Genomic DNA, 18,615 nt, shown 5'->3' with positions numbered 1-18,615 from the left:
AAGGGAAAATCTTGTATGACAAATATGATTGGATACTATGATGTAGTTACAAATGAACTGGATGCAAAAAATAATTTTGATATCATATACTTGGATTTCAGGAAAGTTTTTGACATGTTGTGCATGGAAGACTACTGTACAAATTGGAGCAGTATGGTATTAAGAGTAAGTTGCTACAATTGTTAAATGGGTGGTTGAGTGGGAGAAGACAGAGTGGTGATCAATGGATGCTGCTCTTCATGGACTAATGTTATTAGTGGAGTGCCCCCATTGTTTTGTGTTGGGGCCAGTGTTGTTTTGTATATTTATCAATGATATTCATTAAGGTATATCAGGCTTAATGTCGAAGTTTGCAGATGATCCTAAGGTTGGCAGTGTTGTTAATGACAGTAATAGTAGTGTGCTACCGCAACAGAATCTAGAAAATTAAGGCAGGTGGGCTGAGAAGTGACAACTGAAGTTCAACATTGACAAATGCAAAGTACTGCATATGGGTAGAAGTAATCCCAGAGAAATGTACCAACTGTGTGGTACTACACTTAATGTGGTTGAAAATGAGTGGGAGTGATTGTGCAGTCAGATATTAATAGCCACACCTTGAGTACTGTGTACAGGTCTGGAGTCCTTATTTTAGGAAGGATATTGAGTTTCTTGAGCATGTACAGAGAAGGGCAACAAGATTGGTGAGGGAAATGAAGGGGGTCCTCTTACCAAGAAAGGCTTAAGTTTTGCAAATTTGCAGTGGTTGGAGACTAAGCACCTGTGAGGTAATCTGATTGAGGTGTATATGGCCTTGACTGGGTTGAGCATGCTGAATTCTGATGGGATTCTTCCACTGAATTTATGCCCCCTCAGGTTGGTAGAACCTGAGGGGGTATAAATTCAAATTGAGGAAAGACAGTTGTAGAATAGATGTGCAGAAATTTGCCTTTAGCTAGTGGGTGGTTAATTGCTGGAACAAACTTCCATCTGCCGTTGGGGTTGTTGATAGTTTAAATAAATTCAAGGAGGAACTGGACAAACTTTTAGAGGGAATGGATGTGTGAAATTGTTTTTTTTTTTTTTTTTTTTTTTTTTTTTTTGCCTGATGCTGCATAAGCTCATACGCTTGCTTTCTTGCATCACATGCCTCCATTACTACTACTACTACTTACTCCTGCAAGTTAATAAAATTTGCAATACAATACACATTTAATATTTCTGCTGTGATTAATATAATAAGCAGTTATTATAATTCATTATTTATGCATTTAGTTTAGTGATAAAAAACTGAGCTATTCAAGAAAAGCAACAATTTGCATGTGCACTGTGCTTAAACTGAGAACTTTCCTTTTTTGAAAAACCACCACATTGCTTGTTTGTTCCTCCAATAATTTCATCAAGTTCCTCTAGTAGTTCAGCTACACAATAGCTGAACACTATTTATTTATTTATTTTTTTATGTGAACCCCAAACACGAGAGGTATTAGAACCTATAGTACTTAGTACCGTGCTTGGGTTGGAGGTTGAGAAGACGAAAGAAGATATTTGTTGACATTGGACTTGAACTTCTGTAGATTGTAATTTTCAGGAAATACGTATGATGGAAGGTTGTTCCAGAAAACGGCAGTTGAATGAATAAATGAGGATTTATTGGATGATTGTTTTCTGCAGCAGCATGTTTGAGAGACAACCAGAGAGGGTAATACTCTTGATCTTGTTATCAGCAGTGATCATCCTTGTATTAAGAATTTTGCAGATAAAGGAACCACTAGGTGGCAGTGATCGCAGTGTACTGATGTGGGATTTACTTACAGATATAATTACCATCAGGAGTAAAGGAAAGGGTTTTTGCTTCAGTAAAGGTGAGTACAGTGGTCTCAGACAGTTTTTAAATTCTGTACAATGGTCTCAGACAGTTTTTAAATTCTGTACAGTGGGATCAACTATGATGTTACCAACAGCAAATTCTAATTCAGGTGACACAGAAGCCTATGGCAGATATAAGCTAGTCTGCCATCAAGTCACAAAGGAGGTTAGGCAGGCGATGGCAGATTACGAGAAATCTTTGGCAAAGGATGCTAAGAAAAACAGCAAGGATTTCGTTACTTATATAAACTCTAAAAGGAGGGGGACGAATCTCATTGGTCCACTTGATATCAATGGTTCAACTGTTGATGATCCTGCTCAAAAAGCAAACAAACTGAATGAGTATTTTGCATATAAATTCACACATGAGGAGTTATTAAGGGAAAACTTATTGTTTTCTTCATATTGTTGAAAACTTATTCAACAATAAGTTTAACTTCAACTTATTGTTGAAGTTAAACATAAGAAAGGCACTTGGGATGGATGGGATCTATCCAGTTATATTAAAGGAGGCGGCAAAGGAAGTAAGCAAACCCTTAGCCATAATTATGATACCTCCCCATGGACAGGAGATGTGCAAATGTATCCCCATTTCACAGAGGGGGATCGAAGGGTGACACGAGTAATTACAGACCAGTTAGTTTAACTTCTGTTCCGGATAAAATAATGGAGTCACTGGTTAAAGATGCATTGCAGAATTATCTAAACAAGACTGCAGCAATAATTCAGACACAGCATGGGTTTTTTAAGGGAAAGTCTTGTCTGAAAATTTGATTGGGTATTATGATGTGGTTACAAAGGAACTGGATGCAAAAAAGTAATTTTGATATCATCTACTTGGATTTCAGGAAAGCTTTTGGCACTGTTGCATATGGAAGATTACTGTACAGATTGGAGCAGAATGGTATTAAGGATAAGTTGCTACAATGGATAAAAGGATGGTTGAGTGGGAGAAGACAGAGGGTGGTAATCAATGGGTGCTGCTCTTCGTGGACTAATGTTATTAGTGGAGTCCCATGGGGTACGGTGTTGGGTCCACTGTTGTGTATATTTATCAATGATATTGATGAAGGTTTATCAGGCTTAGTGTCGAAGTTTGCAGATGATACAAAGGTTGGCAGGGTTGTTAATGACTGTAATGGTGGTGTGCTGCTGCAACAGGATCTAGAAAATTTGGGCAGATGGGCTGAGAAGTGGCAACTGAAGTTTAACCTTGACACATGCAAAGTACTGCATATGGGTAGAAGTAACCCCAGAGAAACGTACCAACTGTGTGGTACTACACTTAAGGTGGTAGAAAATGAAAAAGAGCTGATAGTAATTGTGCAGTCAGATATGAAGTTTTCTGAGCAATGCAGAAAGGCTGCCAGGGCAGGCTATGGGGTTTTGTTAATGATATATAGAAATTTTGCTAGCAGGGAAAAAGGAGGTGATTGTCCCTCTGTATAAGGCGATGTCGCGCAGACACACACACACACACACGCGCGTATTAATAACAAGTGGTTGTAGTGAATAGTAACAGCTTAAAAAGAATGATCATTTAAAAAAGGAATGATATATTAAAATATTGAGATGGTTTAGGGACACTGTTAGTGATAGCAGAAATACCCATCAAATATAGATAAGTAGATTAGAGTATGAGTGGAGAAATGCTGAACATGTCAGATGTAGTAACAATGGAAAAAATTAAATATGTACCTATAAAATAAAAATAATACAAATAAGTACTTAACTTTTTATATTAAAGTTGCTTGACAACCATATTGATAATTACAATATAATAGCAGACTGATATCCTTTTACATTCAGGCTTGTACATAATGTACAGACAATAACCCCTAGCTTCTTTGGTGTTTCACAGTCTAGAAAACTTGTGCCCACCGATTGGCTAACTACTGTAGAATAAAAAAACAATGGTGGGTCACCTGCCAGGTGCCTCACCACTGTTTTTATTTAAAATAATATAATAATAAGTTAATTAAAGCTTTGATTTTAATTTCTTTAAAATTTTTTAGTTTTTTTTTTTTTTTTTTTTTGCATGCTGCCAAAAATTAAGAATTTTAAAACATTCTATATTTTTTACCAAAAACAAGTAACCTTTTATTCCAAAAAAACAAAAAAAAAAAAAAATTAATTCTGAAAAATTTCAAACCCCCCCCCCCCCCAATTCTATATATAAAATAGAAACATCAATCTCTTATTCTCTTCCATTTTCCAGTTTAAAGGACCATTAAATGGTCAAAATTTCAAAAATGTGCATGTGCATATATTTCTGCTTATTACATACATAAATATTAAAAAATGGAAAAAAAAAACATTTTATATATTTGACAGCTCCTTCTGTTTTCAGGTTTATTTCAAAATCTTTCGAATTTCACATGCTTTACAGCACGTGAAATTTCATGCTATATATATTTCCTGCAGGATAGTGGCTATCTGGAGAGGATTGGGTTTCATTTTCTCCATCTTTACTGTGTGAAAACAATAATGATTCTTTCAAAAACAACTAGGGCATGACTGTAGATGTTTATTGAACTAACGGAAAATGTAAAACAAGTAACCTGAAACTCTAAATAAACACATTGTTGGTACCTTGTCACTCTTCAAGCAGAAAGCCAAATAGTTGAAAAGACAGTGAAAACCTGTCAGATGACCACAATTTCTGTATAAAACTGTAAAAAATCACTTCAGAAACTAATGCAGTAAAAGTTTGACTATATTTAAGAAGGTGGAAGAAACTTCAGATTTTTAATCATTGATTAATGGCTAATGTGAGAATGTTATTTTCAAGGGTCACCTGCCAGGTGACTTGCCAGTACTGCTGGGTCAAGCTCTGGCTAACAGTAATAAGCATAATATTTTCGTTTAGATTTTCTTTTATTTATAAGAGAAGCCAAGAGACAAGTAACAATATAATTGAAATGAAAATATAAGTAGTACAAGTCTACTGTCCCTTATCTGAAAACCGAAAATTTTTTTGTAGAGCATCACCCATATTCATAACATGACCCAAGCAGGTGAGAGGCGTCAGTTGCATAGGCAATATGCAACTGATGAAGAAAAGGAAGCATTTCTCATTATCAGTAGTATAGAAAGTGGAATTTTTGCAGAAGCTTGATTGTGATGTGTCTATGCAGCACCTTACTGAAGAATATAGTGTAGGGAACTACCACTGTATGACTTAAAGAAACAGAAAGACAAGTTTAGTTTTTGAAGTTTTTATACTGACAGTAATGACCACAAACTAATGAAAAATAGGAAAATAGTGCATACAATAAAAAATGAAGATTTTGACCATGTACTGAAAGAGTAGATTTGACAACAAAGAAGTGAACATAGGCCACTAACTGTTTTGTTGGTTATGAAACAAGCTAGAATATACCACAAAGAACTGAACATTGAAGGTGAGTGTGTGAATATTCAGAAGGTTGGCTGCAGAAATCATCATGAGTATAAAATATCTGAAAATCTGGTGAAAAGGGTTCTCTGATCATGAAGCATGTGAAAATTACATTGACAAATTTTCCAAATAATATCTGAAAACCTTGGTCTTGAACAAATTTACAATGCTGATGAAACATTTCTGTACTTGTGCTGTATTCCTAGAAAAATATTAACAGCAGCTGATGAGAGAACACCAAAGATAAGGACAGGTTGCCTTTTCTTGTGTGTAACAACGCTGCAGTCACACACACACAAGTTAAAGTTGGCAGTTATTGGAAAAAGCCAACATCCCAGATGTTTGAAAGGTGTATGCAATTTACCTGTACATTATTATGCCAACAAGAAAGCATAGGTAACCAGAGAGTTATTTTATGACTGGTTCAATAAGGACAACTGCCTGCACTTTTCCCCACTGCACTTCTTGTGAAAAAGTAATGATTCTGGCATTTACTTTCCCATCAATGTGACATCTTTAATACAGCCTTGTGACCAAGGAATTATACATTCTATGAAGAGCCAGTATAAAGACAATTTTTTGAATTGTATGCTTAATGCATTCAACAGAGGCATCGGAATACAAGGCTTCCTGAAAGAGTTCAGTGTTAAGGATGCAACTTACACAGTTGCTAATACTTGGAACAATGTTGATAAATCAATATTAACAAATTCTTGGCACAGACTTTGTCTACAATGATGTTTGATGAAGTTGAACTGGCAGATGAAGACTGAAGGATTTAGTGTCATTAAGGAAAAGAAGATGATAGCAAACCTCCTTGCTTATGCCAAAGGTTTATCATCGAAAAGTGTAAATAAGTTAGAGGAAACTGATATTGAAGAAGTGCTGAACATTGACAATGATGCACCTGTTGTGTATTCCTCGAGTGATGGGGAAATTGCTGAAATGGTGTTAAATCAAGATAAGCATGAGAATAGTAGTGATGATGAAGATGACGAAATTGTGAACACAGGTGAAATTAAAAGCCTTGAACAATGTGCATTTATTAGTGAACAAGAAATTATGGCAGTTTACTCAATTAAAGAGAGACTGCTTAGATAGAAACCAATGTTAACGAGGCGTGACACTGGAAGAAGTCTTTAAAAAGACTGTCTGTCATAGTACTGCTTTCTCACTTGTGAATCCTGTTCCTGACTCATCTTCAGATGTCCAACTCCAAGCTGATGATAACGATGACAACACTGATGCACCCTCTTCTCCAAGTTTCCCAAGCCAGATGTAATGTATACCTTTACTGCATATATATGTACAGTTAGTTTGTATATGTTTGAAGTTTTATTGAATGTTTTCCTTACAAATAAACTATACTAGAATATTTATGGTCTATATTTATCTCACAATTTCATTTACCAAATTATTACTGCAGAAATAAACTGTAATACTATTTATAGTCTTTATTTATCAATATTTATATTTATAAGGTTCACTACAGAAATATTACTTGCTTACAAGGTGTTTCCATAGACCCCACTAGGGTGTTACAGTAATATACAGTACATGTACCATACTGCAATTCTGAAATATAAAAAATCTCAAATTCCAAAACACATCTGGCCTCAAGAGTTTTGAATGAGGGATTGTGGACCTGTATCACATAAACTAGTAAAAGTAGAACCATGGTATTAATATTAAAGGAAACACGAAAATTAGTTAACTCTTTAAGAAATTAATTAATTTAATGAAAGAATCCAATTTTATTTGCACACATTGTCTTATATGCATTATTAAAAAAAACATAGGCATTTTAACTTTCACTTTCATAAGCAGCAACAAACACTGTTTTGCTTGAGGGTTAACAGCCTCTCTAGTATTAGCATTGCTGCAGCAGCAAATCATCATCCACTTTAGCAAACCCCACAGTTTTCCAACAAAATACAAATATTCTTTTAGTGTTCCATCTCTTTCTATTACATTAATTTTCTGGACCATAGTTTTCAGTGACATTCTCACCAAAACTTTCGATTCAATGCAAAACCACTGATGCTTTAGTTGAAATTGTTCCCCTCCTTCTGTGTTGAGATTAAAGTACCCTATCAGGTATGCTTTATTGTTATGCTCTCTTGAGGTTAAAATGCCTTGATCCAATTGTTGTTACTGGAAAGTACGTTTTTCACCTTTACTGTCTCAGCTGCTGTACAAAAATATACAGTCTGTCCTCGTATAGCACGATAGTTGGGTTCCTAGAAAACCTCGTGCAATGCAAAATCGTGCAATATAAACAACAGGCTCTATGGGAAAAGTGGGGTTAGGTGCCGACCACCCAAGACTGAACACACATTTGGAACTAAAACATTACCAAACACAATAAATAATCGGGTAATTTTAATCGTTATAAAATACTTACGTATTTTATAACGATTAAAATACGTAATAAAAATAATATTATATTATAATAAAGTATTTTTAGTATTTTTTAATATTAAAAAAGTATTTTATACGAATAAAAGATGTATTTTATTCGTAAAAAATTTATTATATTAAATAAAATAGTCGTAATAAAATACTTACGTATTTTATAATACATAATACGTAAGTCGTAATAAAATATTGCTAATGCTTTTGCTTCTATCGTAAGCAGACTTGTTTTTTGTTTGATTTTCTATCCAAACAGATGACAGCCGTTCCATCTCTCCCAATTCTTGTCTTAATCTAATGGATTTTAATTACACTGAGTTGTTCCCGCTTTGAAAGTTGTTTTTATTTTATCTGCATTCTTTGTAATTCTCGACGTTGCCTCATTTAGGTGTGTAGCACGTGCAATATCACATGGTCTTTCATTTCGCTCAAAGCGTTTCACAATTTCATATTTTTTCTCTATAGCACGATAGTTGCCTTACGGGGGAAACCACGGTGGGCCGGAGGCCGGTGTGATTTTGGCTATAAACCGTAGTATGAGGCCACTATAAATTTTCCCGGGTAAGAATTTTTGAGCCAGTCCGCCTCTGTTTATCCATATTGCTTTTTTTTTCTCTCTCTGAATCTGCAGTGTCTTTGCCAGGACGCTTCCTTTTCACACCTTTAGTATTTTACTAATTTTTAGGGAATAAAGCGCAATTACAAAACGAGGAGGCACGCTTGATACACATAAACAACGCTGCGCGCGTGTAGCAACTGAATAAACAACACTGTAAAGCCCGAGATACACTATTAACACCTCACATTTTACTAAAGCACATTTCTAGGGGTTACTACCATAAAACAATAAAAACATTTTCCAGTTGCGTTTCTACTAGTGGAATCTGTTATAAACTGGTAGTAAACTCCATCTAATTGCATTTGCTATTATATCGATAGCTGGAATTGTGTCGGTTTTTACGTTATTATGGTGAAATGTGTTTCCCCTTCACTGATATAAAACACATAAATACATTTTCAGAATCTCCTTCATTCCTATCGTGTTGCGTTCAGTTGGGGTGATTCCGCGTTCGACTGCCATTTCTTGTAAACACAAAGGCGAATCGTGTATAAGCGAATTCGGTTCGTGTTATATAAGATAACGTTCCCCTATTTATAAATCGTGTATGATCGAATTCGTGTAATGCAAACACGTGTTATACGAGGACCGACTGTACCTATCATCAAAGTATACTTATTTTCTGAAGCCATTCTTCTATCCACTCTCAATAATCAGAACTAAAAAGTTTTGATAGCAATCCAAGCAACTCCTATTGACTTTATAATCATATGGAAGTTAACTACTTTAAACATCTTGGCTTAAACATTTTCCAGTTGCAAGTGGGTTCAGTTTTGTGCTCATATGCTCTGCAACATAATAGAATAGTAATGCTCTCTTCACTTAATTTTCTACCATTGCAAGATTTTTTTGAATGATGATTTTTGTGATGGGGGATACAGTAAAGTAAACTTTAATTCAGATTGTACTAAGCTTTGTATTAACAATAAAAAATAAAATAATTTATTTCTCGTGGGACAAAAATGAGACAAAAATGTTCTTTCAATTAACTGAATTTTCTAATAAATGAATATGCTATATAGAAAGCATATCCTTTTTTGTGTCATTTTTGGAAATTGCTGAACTCCATTTTTAGAAAACAACAGTGGTTAGTTAACTTTTATTTTTTCTCTCAGTGCCATTACTGTGTAACAAAAAACTTTTTTTTTTTTGTTTTGTTTTTCAAAAAAAAAAAAATCAGTGAGAACCATTTGTATTTTGGGCTACAAATCAATTTTGGCACCTGCAATATGCAGTAGACTAAACTTCTTTGAGTGATCACCTGAGATGTCTCAAAAATTCCAGGAACCCTTTAACATTTGACTTTTTGCTATCTCTAAAATAATTTTTACTGACAATTATATCTGCTTTTTATAGTCTCTGAAAGGTACTGGAAATCACAGCTTCATTGGTTGGATGTTGCATTATTTCAAAAATCACCAGGTGTTTCTAACACCCTTCATGACCACTTAAGTGTTAAATTTTAATATGTAATTTTTTATTTATTATAACCAAGTATTAATTGATTTACACTGACTTTTTAGAACCTGAAAATACTAACAGGGTTATAGTCAAGAATTTGGCCCTTATTGCTGAGGGAAAACCTGATCTTGTGTTACACCTTACAGGTAAGTTAAGATAAATTTCAAAATATCTTTGTTTCAAATTTCTAATTAGTTGCCTCTTTTAAGTGAGTAGCAGATCATGAAAAAGAAACATTACCAAGAATGTTTTTCAAATTTAGAAAAATGTGACAACAAGAATAATCTTTTAAAGGGAATAAACATTTGTATAAAAGTGGCAAATTTGCAGTGAGGATTTGAAAGAAAACGGTTTAAATTAAAACTTAGAATTCAGCAGGGCTGCACCTTATTTCCATTTCTCTTTATAATTTTCATGAACCATTTAATCTCATAGTTGTCACACTTCAAATTGTAACAAACACAAACACAGTCATATGGCACCTGATAGGCACTCAGATTTCTTTTTTATTTCTGGAAAAAAAAGATTGTGTTTTTTTAAAATTCTTCTGCAGTATACCAATACTTAACCTTTTGTTAACAGATTGCATTAATCATTATGTAATTTTTTAATGAAAATATTGAAAATTTTAAAATGTGTTTTTTTGCACATAATTTTCAGTGAAACAAAAAACAAATATTTATTTAATTCAATAGATATAGCATAAAATGGAGGTGAATATCCACCACCTACAAAGGACCTTGTTTGTTTGTTATTTTCAGCATTAGCAACTAAGGCTATATTGCTCCGGGATATGCGGTGGTAATTCGCTGACCTTTTCACATCCTCCGTATTTGGTGGTGACGGGCTTGAACCCCGGTCTAATCAAGAAGCGTGTGCTATGCACTGCTGCTCCTTCCCACCTGGCTATGGATGCGCCTCCTACAAAAGCACCCTATCAGTCTCTATATATAGAGCAAAGCCAATCATAATCATTCCATATTTACAAAATATAGAAAAATACCAAATTCTAACAGTTATTATTGAAATAGGCTTACATTGAAAGGCACATCATCATGGGGCTAGCACCTTTCAATATATGCCATCAATAACAACTTATGCTATCTGTTTCTGCTAGTTATATGCCAGCCTAACCATATTATGATATACTAAATATAGTATAAATAATAGTATTAAGTTTTAATTAGATTATGCAAAGCTGAATTTTGAGTTGATAATAGTTCATATTATAATCAGTTATCTGAAATGACATAATATGAAAATAATGGCAGACTGGCAAAAATAACTGATAGCCAAACCCTACAGATAACCAAAAACATAAACGTGATTAAAATATATACACAACTGTATTCAGTATTTCTTAAGAAAAATTAACAGGTGAATAGCAAAGCAACAGCATAAACCAATATCTAGGCAAAAGGAATGGGTGCAAGGATAGAAATAGTACCTCAGTCTCCCTTGAATTGCTCTAATAGATTTTGAGGCATAAGATATTAGAGTTAGATAGTATATAGATAAAAGCAAAGGCAAAGAAAATGAATATAAACTACTTTGGAAAATTACCGGGGTGTAAAGCCCCGTCCCTTAGCAGGGTTCCTGGTAATTCATAGTGTAAAGAAGCATGTACGTATTATAATTAAACGAATTATGTTTCAGATGTAAGGTTAAATTTAAAAGACAGAATAATTAAAATTGCCTGTATCAAATTCTGAGTGACAGTCTTAAAGAACAAAGCAATCCTTACCAGTGCATCAGAACTTACAAAAAATGCAGATAGACCCAAGCTGCTGCATAAAATGAAATTTCAAAGCTCCCTCTACTGTCAAATAAGATAACAGATCACTCGTCATCCAATTAAAAACAATGTGGACAGCAGTGACCTCTGAACAAAAATCAAATGCCAAAAAAAAAAAAAAAAAAAAAAAAAAGAAATTAAGCTACATAAACCAAACGTGAAATTGAAATATAAGCAACAGAAACCAATGGTGAAAAAAGAAACTTAAACCAATTACCATATAAAATGGTGAAAAAACACCAAATATTAATACTAAATACCAATACAAAATATAAATTTAATCATAATTAAGAATAATTAAAATAAAAATTAAAAATTAATTCCTTTCCATAGAACAACTGTGGGTACATCTTTTTCAGAGTGTAAAACACAGATCAACAGTTCTATGGGAAGTGCCTAATATGTACTTATATACATAAGCTAAAAAGAAGACATATCATTAGTATTTCAACCTCATACAGTGGTTAAAAAGCTAGGGAAATACTAATGAGATGTTTTCTTTTTAGCTTATGTATATAAGTACATATTAGGCACTTCCCATAGAACTGTTAATCTGTGTTTTACACTCTGAAAAAGTACCCACAGTTGTTCTATGGGAAGGAATTAATTTTTATTTTAATTATTCTTAATTATGAGTAAATTTATATTTTGCATTGATATTTAGTACAGGCAGTTCTCGCTCTGCGAGTTCCTAGGTTTACGAGTTTTTTCTCCAACTATCAAGTACAGGCTGGCCTCGATTAGCGCGATTAATTCGTCCCGCGAGCGCATCGCGCAAAACAAAAACACGTTAATCGAATATAATAATCAATAGGAAAAATTATAATTGTTCCTTGACCTTCTGGAATGTCTATAAAGAATTTTAAAAATACCTTTTAAATAACTTTTTAACTGTATACAATGTAAAAGATAATGAAAATAATTATGGAATTAAATGTTTATTGCATAAAACAGCGGTTCCCAAACTGTGTGCCGCGGAATATTTTAAATTTTCGAGGGAAACAGCGATACACGACATCTGTTAGATACCGCACAAACTACTAGCTTGAGGTAGTTAACAGTTTCAACATTTCTTATTAAGTTGTTTGGACCTAACTACTAAACGGAACTGTTAAGTATTTCTTTTGGTCTGGGTGTGCCATGAAAAAATTACTTAGACACTTAAGGGCGCCGTGAACCGAAAATGTTTGGGAACCTCTGACATAAAATACACAATGAAGACACGACTGTTGCGGAAATATTTCAACAGTGTTGACTTTCTCTTTTCATCAATCAATTTCTGATAGCTGACGACAATCTTCTCTGGGCCCTGGCGAAATAAATATCGCAGAGAACCTCAAACCTTTTGTTTGAAGTTCTCTGCGATACGAAAGATTTCATCTAGTTCTTTTACCGTTATCTCCTTCACGGTAACATTTTCATCTGGCTCATTTAAAAATTTAAATTTTTAAATGCAAGTCTGCATTGACTTTAACGGGAGACAAACAAGTAACATGTCTTCTTCCGATGGTGGATGGAACACACTGAGGCGGCAGCAGGCAAACGTTTGTTTATTGCCCATCCAACGCGCGGTAAGCTTAACACACAATTCAAATCTTTTTCAACTATCGCATAAAAAAAAAAATCGCATTAACTGGAAATTTGCATAGTGTAAAGTGTAAAGTGGTATAATTTTTTCAAATAGCGGTAACTGAAATACGCGTTAATCAAACTTGCGTTATGCGAGGCCTGGCTGTATCAACAAATCGAAAATATGAACATTAATTGCAAAAAACGAATGTTAAACATTCATAAATACTACATTCCAAACCACGTGCATAGCTATACAATAGTCTACCCCGCTTTACGATATTAATCAGTTCCAGAGACACCATCCTATTGTTAAAATATCATAATGTGAACCAAATAACACATTGTTTTTTGGTAATTCGTTTCAAGATCGCAGAAGTTGAAATTTTCGCTGTATAACTAAGCTATTTATCTCTCTTAAATGTGAGGCGCCTCCATAGCCAGGTGGGCAGGAGCAGCAGTGCGTAGCACACGCTTGTTGATTAGACTGGGGTTCGAGCCCGTGACCACCAAATACGGAGGATGCAGAAAGGTCAGGGAATGACCACCACATATCCCCGGAGCAATATGGCCTTAGTTGCTAATGCTCCTAAAAACCAAATAACAAACAAACAAACATAAACTAATTAGCTAACTAATTTCATTGTTGAGAACCCTATTTTTAACCTTATGTCTATGGGAAATAAATTCTCACTTTACGAGTTTTTGCTTTACGAGCATGTGCTAGGAACGAATTAACTCGTAAAGTCGAGAACTACCTGTATTAATATTTGGTGTTTTTTCATCATTTTATATGGTAATTGGTTTAAGTTTCTTTTTTCACCATTGGTTTCTGTTGCTTATGTTTCAATTTCACGTTTGGTTTATGTAGCTTTTTTTTTCTTTTTTTTTTTTTTTTTGGCACTTGATTTTTGTTCAGAGGTCACTGCTGTCCACATTGTTTTTAATTGGACGAAGAGTGATCTGTTATCTTATTTGACAGTAGAGAGAGCTTTGAAATTTCTTTCATTTCATGCAGCAGCTTGGGTCTATCTGCATTTTTTGTAAGTTCTGATGCATTGGTAAGGATTGCTTTGTTCTTTAAGACTGTCACTCAGTACTTGATGCACGCAATTTTAATTATTCTGTCTTTTAATTATAACTTTACTTCTGAAACATAATTCGTTTAATTATAATACGTATATGCTTTTTTACACTACGAATTACCAGGAACCCTGCTGAGGGACGGGGCTTTACATCCCGGTAATTTTCCAAAGTAGTTTATATTCTGAGTGCGACGATAGCTTTCCCTTCAGACATTCAGACATTTGCTAGTATAGAGTCTGTATGGTGTGAGATAGTTGGAAACAAAGGTATAATGCGAGTAGGAGTAATGCAAATGGAATGTGCAAGTAAGCGTCAATGCCTTATTATGGGTGATTTCAATTTGCCCCTAATTGATTGGAGTAAATGGGAAGTAAACTCGACATGGGGAACAAAATTTTTAAATCAACTAGATGACTGTTATTTGTATCAACATGTTAGGGAAAGTACTAGAGAAAAGAATGTCCTAGACCTCATCATCACTACCCATGAATCAGATGACATAACAGGGCTGACAGTAGAGGAATCAGTAGCAGGAAGTGATCACGGAGTTCTACGGTGGATGATGACGAGAGAGATAGCAGAAGTAAAAGGCAAAGGAATGGTTTTAATTTCAGAAAAGGAAATTATCATGCCTTAAGGTACTACATGGCCTCTATTAACTGGGTAGATATCGTGCAGAAGATGAATACATTTGAACTGTGGTACGCTTTTTAAAACATTAATCACAGATGCCTTGAATGCGTATATACCATTAAAAAAATACTCCACGAGTAGGGTTCCAAGTTGGATGAATAGTGAAGTTGCCACATTACTTGAGCAGAAAAAGGTGGCATGGAAAGGTTACAGAGCAATAAAAAGTACTGAAGCCTATAACAGCTACAAGGTGATCTCTAATAGAGCCACAGAAAAGGTTCGACAGGCAAAGGCAGTTTATGGGAAATCACTAGAAACAGAGCAAAGAGGGGGATAAAGAATTCTTCACATATATAAAATATAAATGCCAAGAAGAGCAGGACAAACCGGATCGGATCTTTACGTAAGGGAAAGTGGATAGTATTAAATACACCAGCTGCCGTTGCAGATGAGTTATTTTGCATCAATATTTACAAATGAAAAACCTTTTGTGGCAATGGGAAATTGTGGGAGCGAAGTTAAAAAATATGTAATTAATGATATTGAAATTTCACAAGATCATTTAATGAAAAAACTTTCAAGCCTACAGACCAGTAAGGCTCCTGGAGTTGATGGAATATACCCTATAATCTTAAGGGAGGCAGCAAGCGAGTGAATTGAACCATTGAGGTTAATTATGCGAGCATCACTGGGGAGATTCCCTTGGATTGGAAAAGTGCAAATGTATCTCCCATACATAAGGGTGGCTCTAAAAGTGAAGTTGGAAATTATCGACCTGTCAGTCTGACTTCAGTAGTAGGGAAAATCGTGGAGGCAATGATCAAGGGTGGAATTCAGGATCATTTGGATCGAATTGAAATTCTCAAGGATACTCAGCATGGTTTTGTAAAGGGAAAATCATGTTTAACAAATCTGGTTCGCTATTTCGAAAGGGTCACTCACGAGCTGGATTTAGGGAATAATTTTGACATTGTTTATTTCGATTTCAGCAAAGCTTTTGACTCAGTCCCACATGAGCGGTTGCTTTATAAGCTGGAACAGGTTAAAATCACTGGGAAAATCCTTAGATGGATAGAAGGATGGCTTCAGGGCAGGAGGCAGAGGGTTGTGATAAATGGCTATTCCTCAGATTGGGTTGATGTAAGAAGTGGGGTTCCCCAAGGATCAGTATTAGGACCACTGTTGTTTTTAATTTTCATAAACGACATTGATGAAGGGATAGAGGGCATGATGTCTAAATTTGCAGATGATGTTAAAATTGGTAGAGTAGTTAATGATCACTGTGAAACTGAGCTTCTTCAGAGAGACCTAGATAGACTTCAGGAATGGTCAGAAAAATGGCATCTATGCTTTAATCCAACAAAGTGTAAGGTATTACACCTGAGAAACAGTAATCCCAAAATAACTTATTCACTTGGTGGAGTTCAACTAAACCCAGTATGATAGGAAAGAGACTTGGGTGTTATGATGCGGTCAGACATGAAATTCTCTGAGCATTGTAAACAGGTTGCAAGGAAAGCCCATGGTGTCCTATTGATGATCTATCGAACTTTTGCAAGTAGAGATAGGGACGTGATAATCCCATTATATAAGGCTTATGTTAGACCACACTTGGAATACTGTGTTCAAGTATGGAGACCGCACCTAAAGAAAGACATCGAGCTTCTTGAAAGGGTGCAAAGACGGGTAACTCGCCTGGTGAGATCGGAAAAAGGGCATCCTTATGAAGAAAGACTTCGAATATGTGGGTTGCAGAGTTTGGAAACTAGACACCTTAGAGGAGATTTGATTGAGGTGTTTAAGGCTCTGAGAGGCATCAGTAAAATGAATGAGGACAAAATTTTCAAGATTATAAATGATGCTAGAACTAGGGGACATAAATTCAAGTTACGAGGGGAAATGTTTAGATTGGACTGCAGGAAGTTTTATTTTAGCCAGCGAGTTATAAATTACTGGAATAAGTTGCCTTCATGGGTGGTAGAGGCCGACAGTTTGGGGAAATTCAAAGGTCATCTGGATAGTACTTTCGGGTAAGGGAAGCACATAGGATGATAGGTTTAATTTCCTTTTTTTTTTTTTATTAATTATTAGTATTTTTTTATTTTTATCATTGTTTTGTTCGGTTTTTTTTTTTTTTTTTTTTTTTTTTTTTTGGCTTTTGCAGCATAAGCCATAGGCTTTCTTGCACCATGCGGCCGTTACTAATACTATTCATTTTCTTTGCCTTTGCTTTTATCTATATACTATCTAACTCTAATATCTTATGTCTCAAAATCTATTAGAGCAATTCGAGGGAGATTGAGGTACTATTTCTATCCTTGCACCTATTCCTTTCGCCTAGATATTGTTTTATGCTGTTGCCTTGCTATTCACCTGTTCATTTTTTGGCTATCTGTAGGGTTTGGTTATCGGTTATTTTTGCCAGTCTGCCGTTATTTTCATATTATGTAATTTCAGATAACTGATTATAATATGAACTATTATCAGCTCAAAGTTCAGCTTTGCATAATCTAATTAAAATTTAATACTATTATTTATACCATATTTAGTATATCATCATATGGTTAGGCTGGCATGTAACTAGCAGAAAGAGATAGCATAAGTTGTTATTGATGGCATATATTGAGAGGTGCTAGCTGCATGATGACGTGCCTTTCGATGTAAGCCTATTTCAATAAAAACTGGTAAAATTTGGTATTTTTCCATATTTTGTATTTTGTAGATATGGAATTATTATGATTTTGATTGGCTTTGCTCTATATACAGGGTGTCTCAAAAATACACGGCATAACTTCAGGAATGAGTTCTTCATATTTAGACAATAAAAATATTTTATATCAACATAGTTCTGGAAATGCTTGGTTCCTGAGTTATTAACCAGAATGTCTTGCATGCCTGCCCTGTGTGTTTGTTTGGAAGTACATGTGGCCCAAATAACATATCACCAAAAACACCCGCCCAGGTGTTGAGGTTGAACCACTGTTGGTGATGTGATGGAAGAATTGCATGTGGGTTTTCCTCAGCCCATATATGCTGATTGTGAATGTTTTGGATTCTGTCTCGTGTGAACTGTGCTTCATCTGTGAATATCACTAAGACAGGAAAGTGAGGAGTTGTACCACACTGCTGCAAGAACCACTGGCAGAACATTACTCACACAGGGTAATCTGCTGGAGAAAAGGCCTGTACCCATTGCAGATGGTAAGGATACAGTTGGTGTTCTTGCAACACTCTCCAAATAGTCGAACGTTGAACAGCCAGTTGCATTGCTATTCTACATGTGCTGATTCCAGGAATGGCATGCACAACATCCAAAATCTCCTCCTCTACTTGAGGAGTTGTAGATCTTGGTCATCCTCTGTCACAGCACGAGGTGTAGCGGTCCCATGTTCACAAAGGCGGCGATGAATACCTTCAAACATTTTCCTGTCTAATATATGAAAATGCATATTAAATGTAACCTCTTAAAGGAAATGTTTAAAAAAAGTTATGAGTGTAATTCAAAAAATAAGTTACCCGTGACCATTGTAGCCCAAGAGATATTTATTGAGGTATGTGACATTATTCAATAGAAAGCACATACCTTGCACTACTTTTCCACATAGTCACTGAATTGGTGTAAACACTTCTTGGAACGTGTGACTTAATGTTCAGTTCCCTGTTGATAGAAATCCACTCCTTGGTCATTCAGCCACCGTTGAACTGCTGTATGCACCTGCTCATCGTTTGCAAATCGTTGTTCCCCTAGATGTTCTTTCAGCTTGCCGAAGATCTGATAGTCGCAAGGCG

The 18,615-nt window shown here is 35.1% G+C and overlaps 1 protein-coding gene across 3 annotated transcripts in view; it reads left to right on the top strand.

Annotated features, from left to right (window-relative positions):
- The window catches only part of LOC150076711 (rho GDP-dissociation inhibitor 1-like), a 74,808-nt gene that overhangs the window by 16,225 nt on the left and 39,968 nt on the right, over positions 1-18,615 (top strand). For all 3 annotated transcript variants that reach the window (XM_090386214.1, XM_090386212.1, XM_090386213.1), the window contains exon 3: positions 9,806-9,889. In XM_090386214.1, the coding sequence (XP_090242340.1) occupies positions 9,806-9,889 (84 nt within the window). The remainder of the gene's footprint in view (positions 1-9,805; positions 9,890-18,615) is intronic.

The sequence above is a fragment of the Mastigoproctus giganteus genome, chromosome 12, assembly GCF_048544385.1.
Source record: "Mastigoproctus giganteus isolate SK-2022 chromosome 12, ASM4854438v1, whole genome shotgun sequence".
Lineage (NCBI taxonomy): Eukaryota > Metazoa > Arthropoda > Arachnida > Uropygi > Thelyphonidae > Mastigoproctus > Mastigoproctus giganteus.
This window is presented reverse-complemented; position numbering and strand designations above follow the sequence as displayed.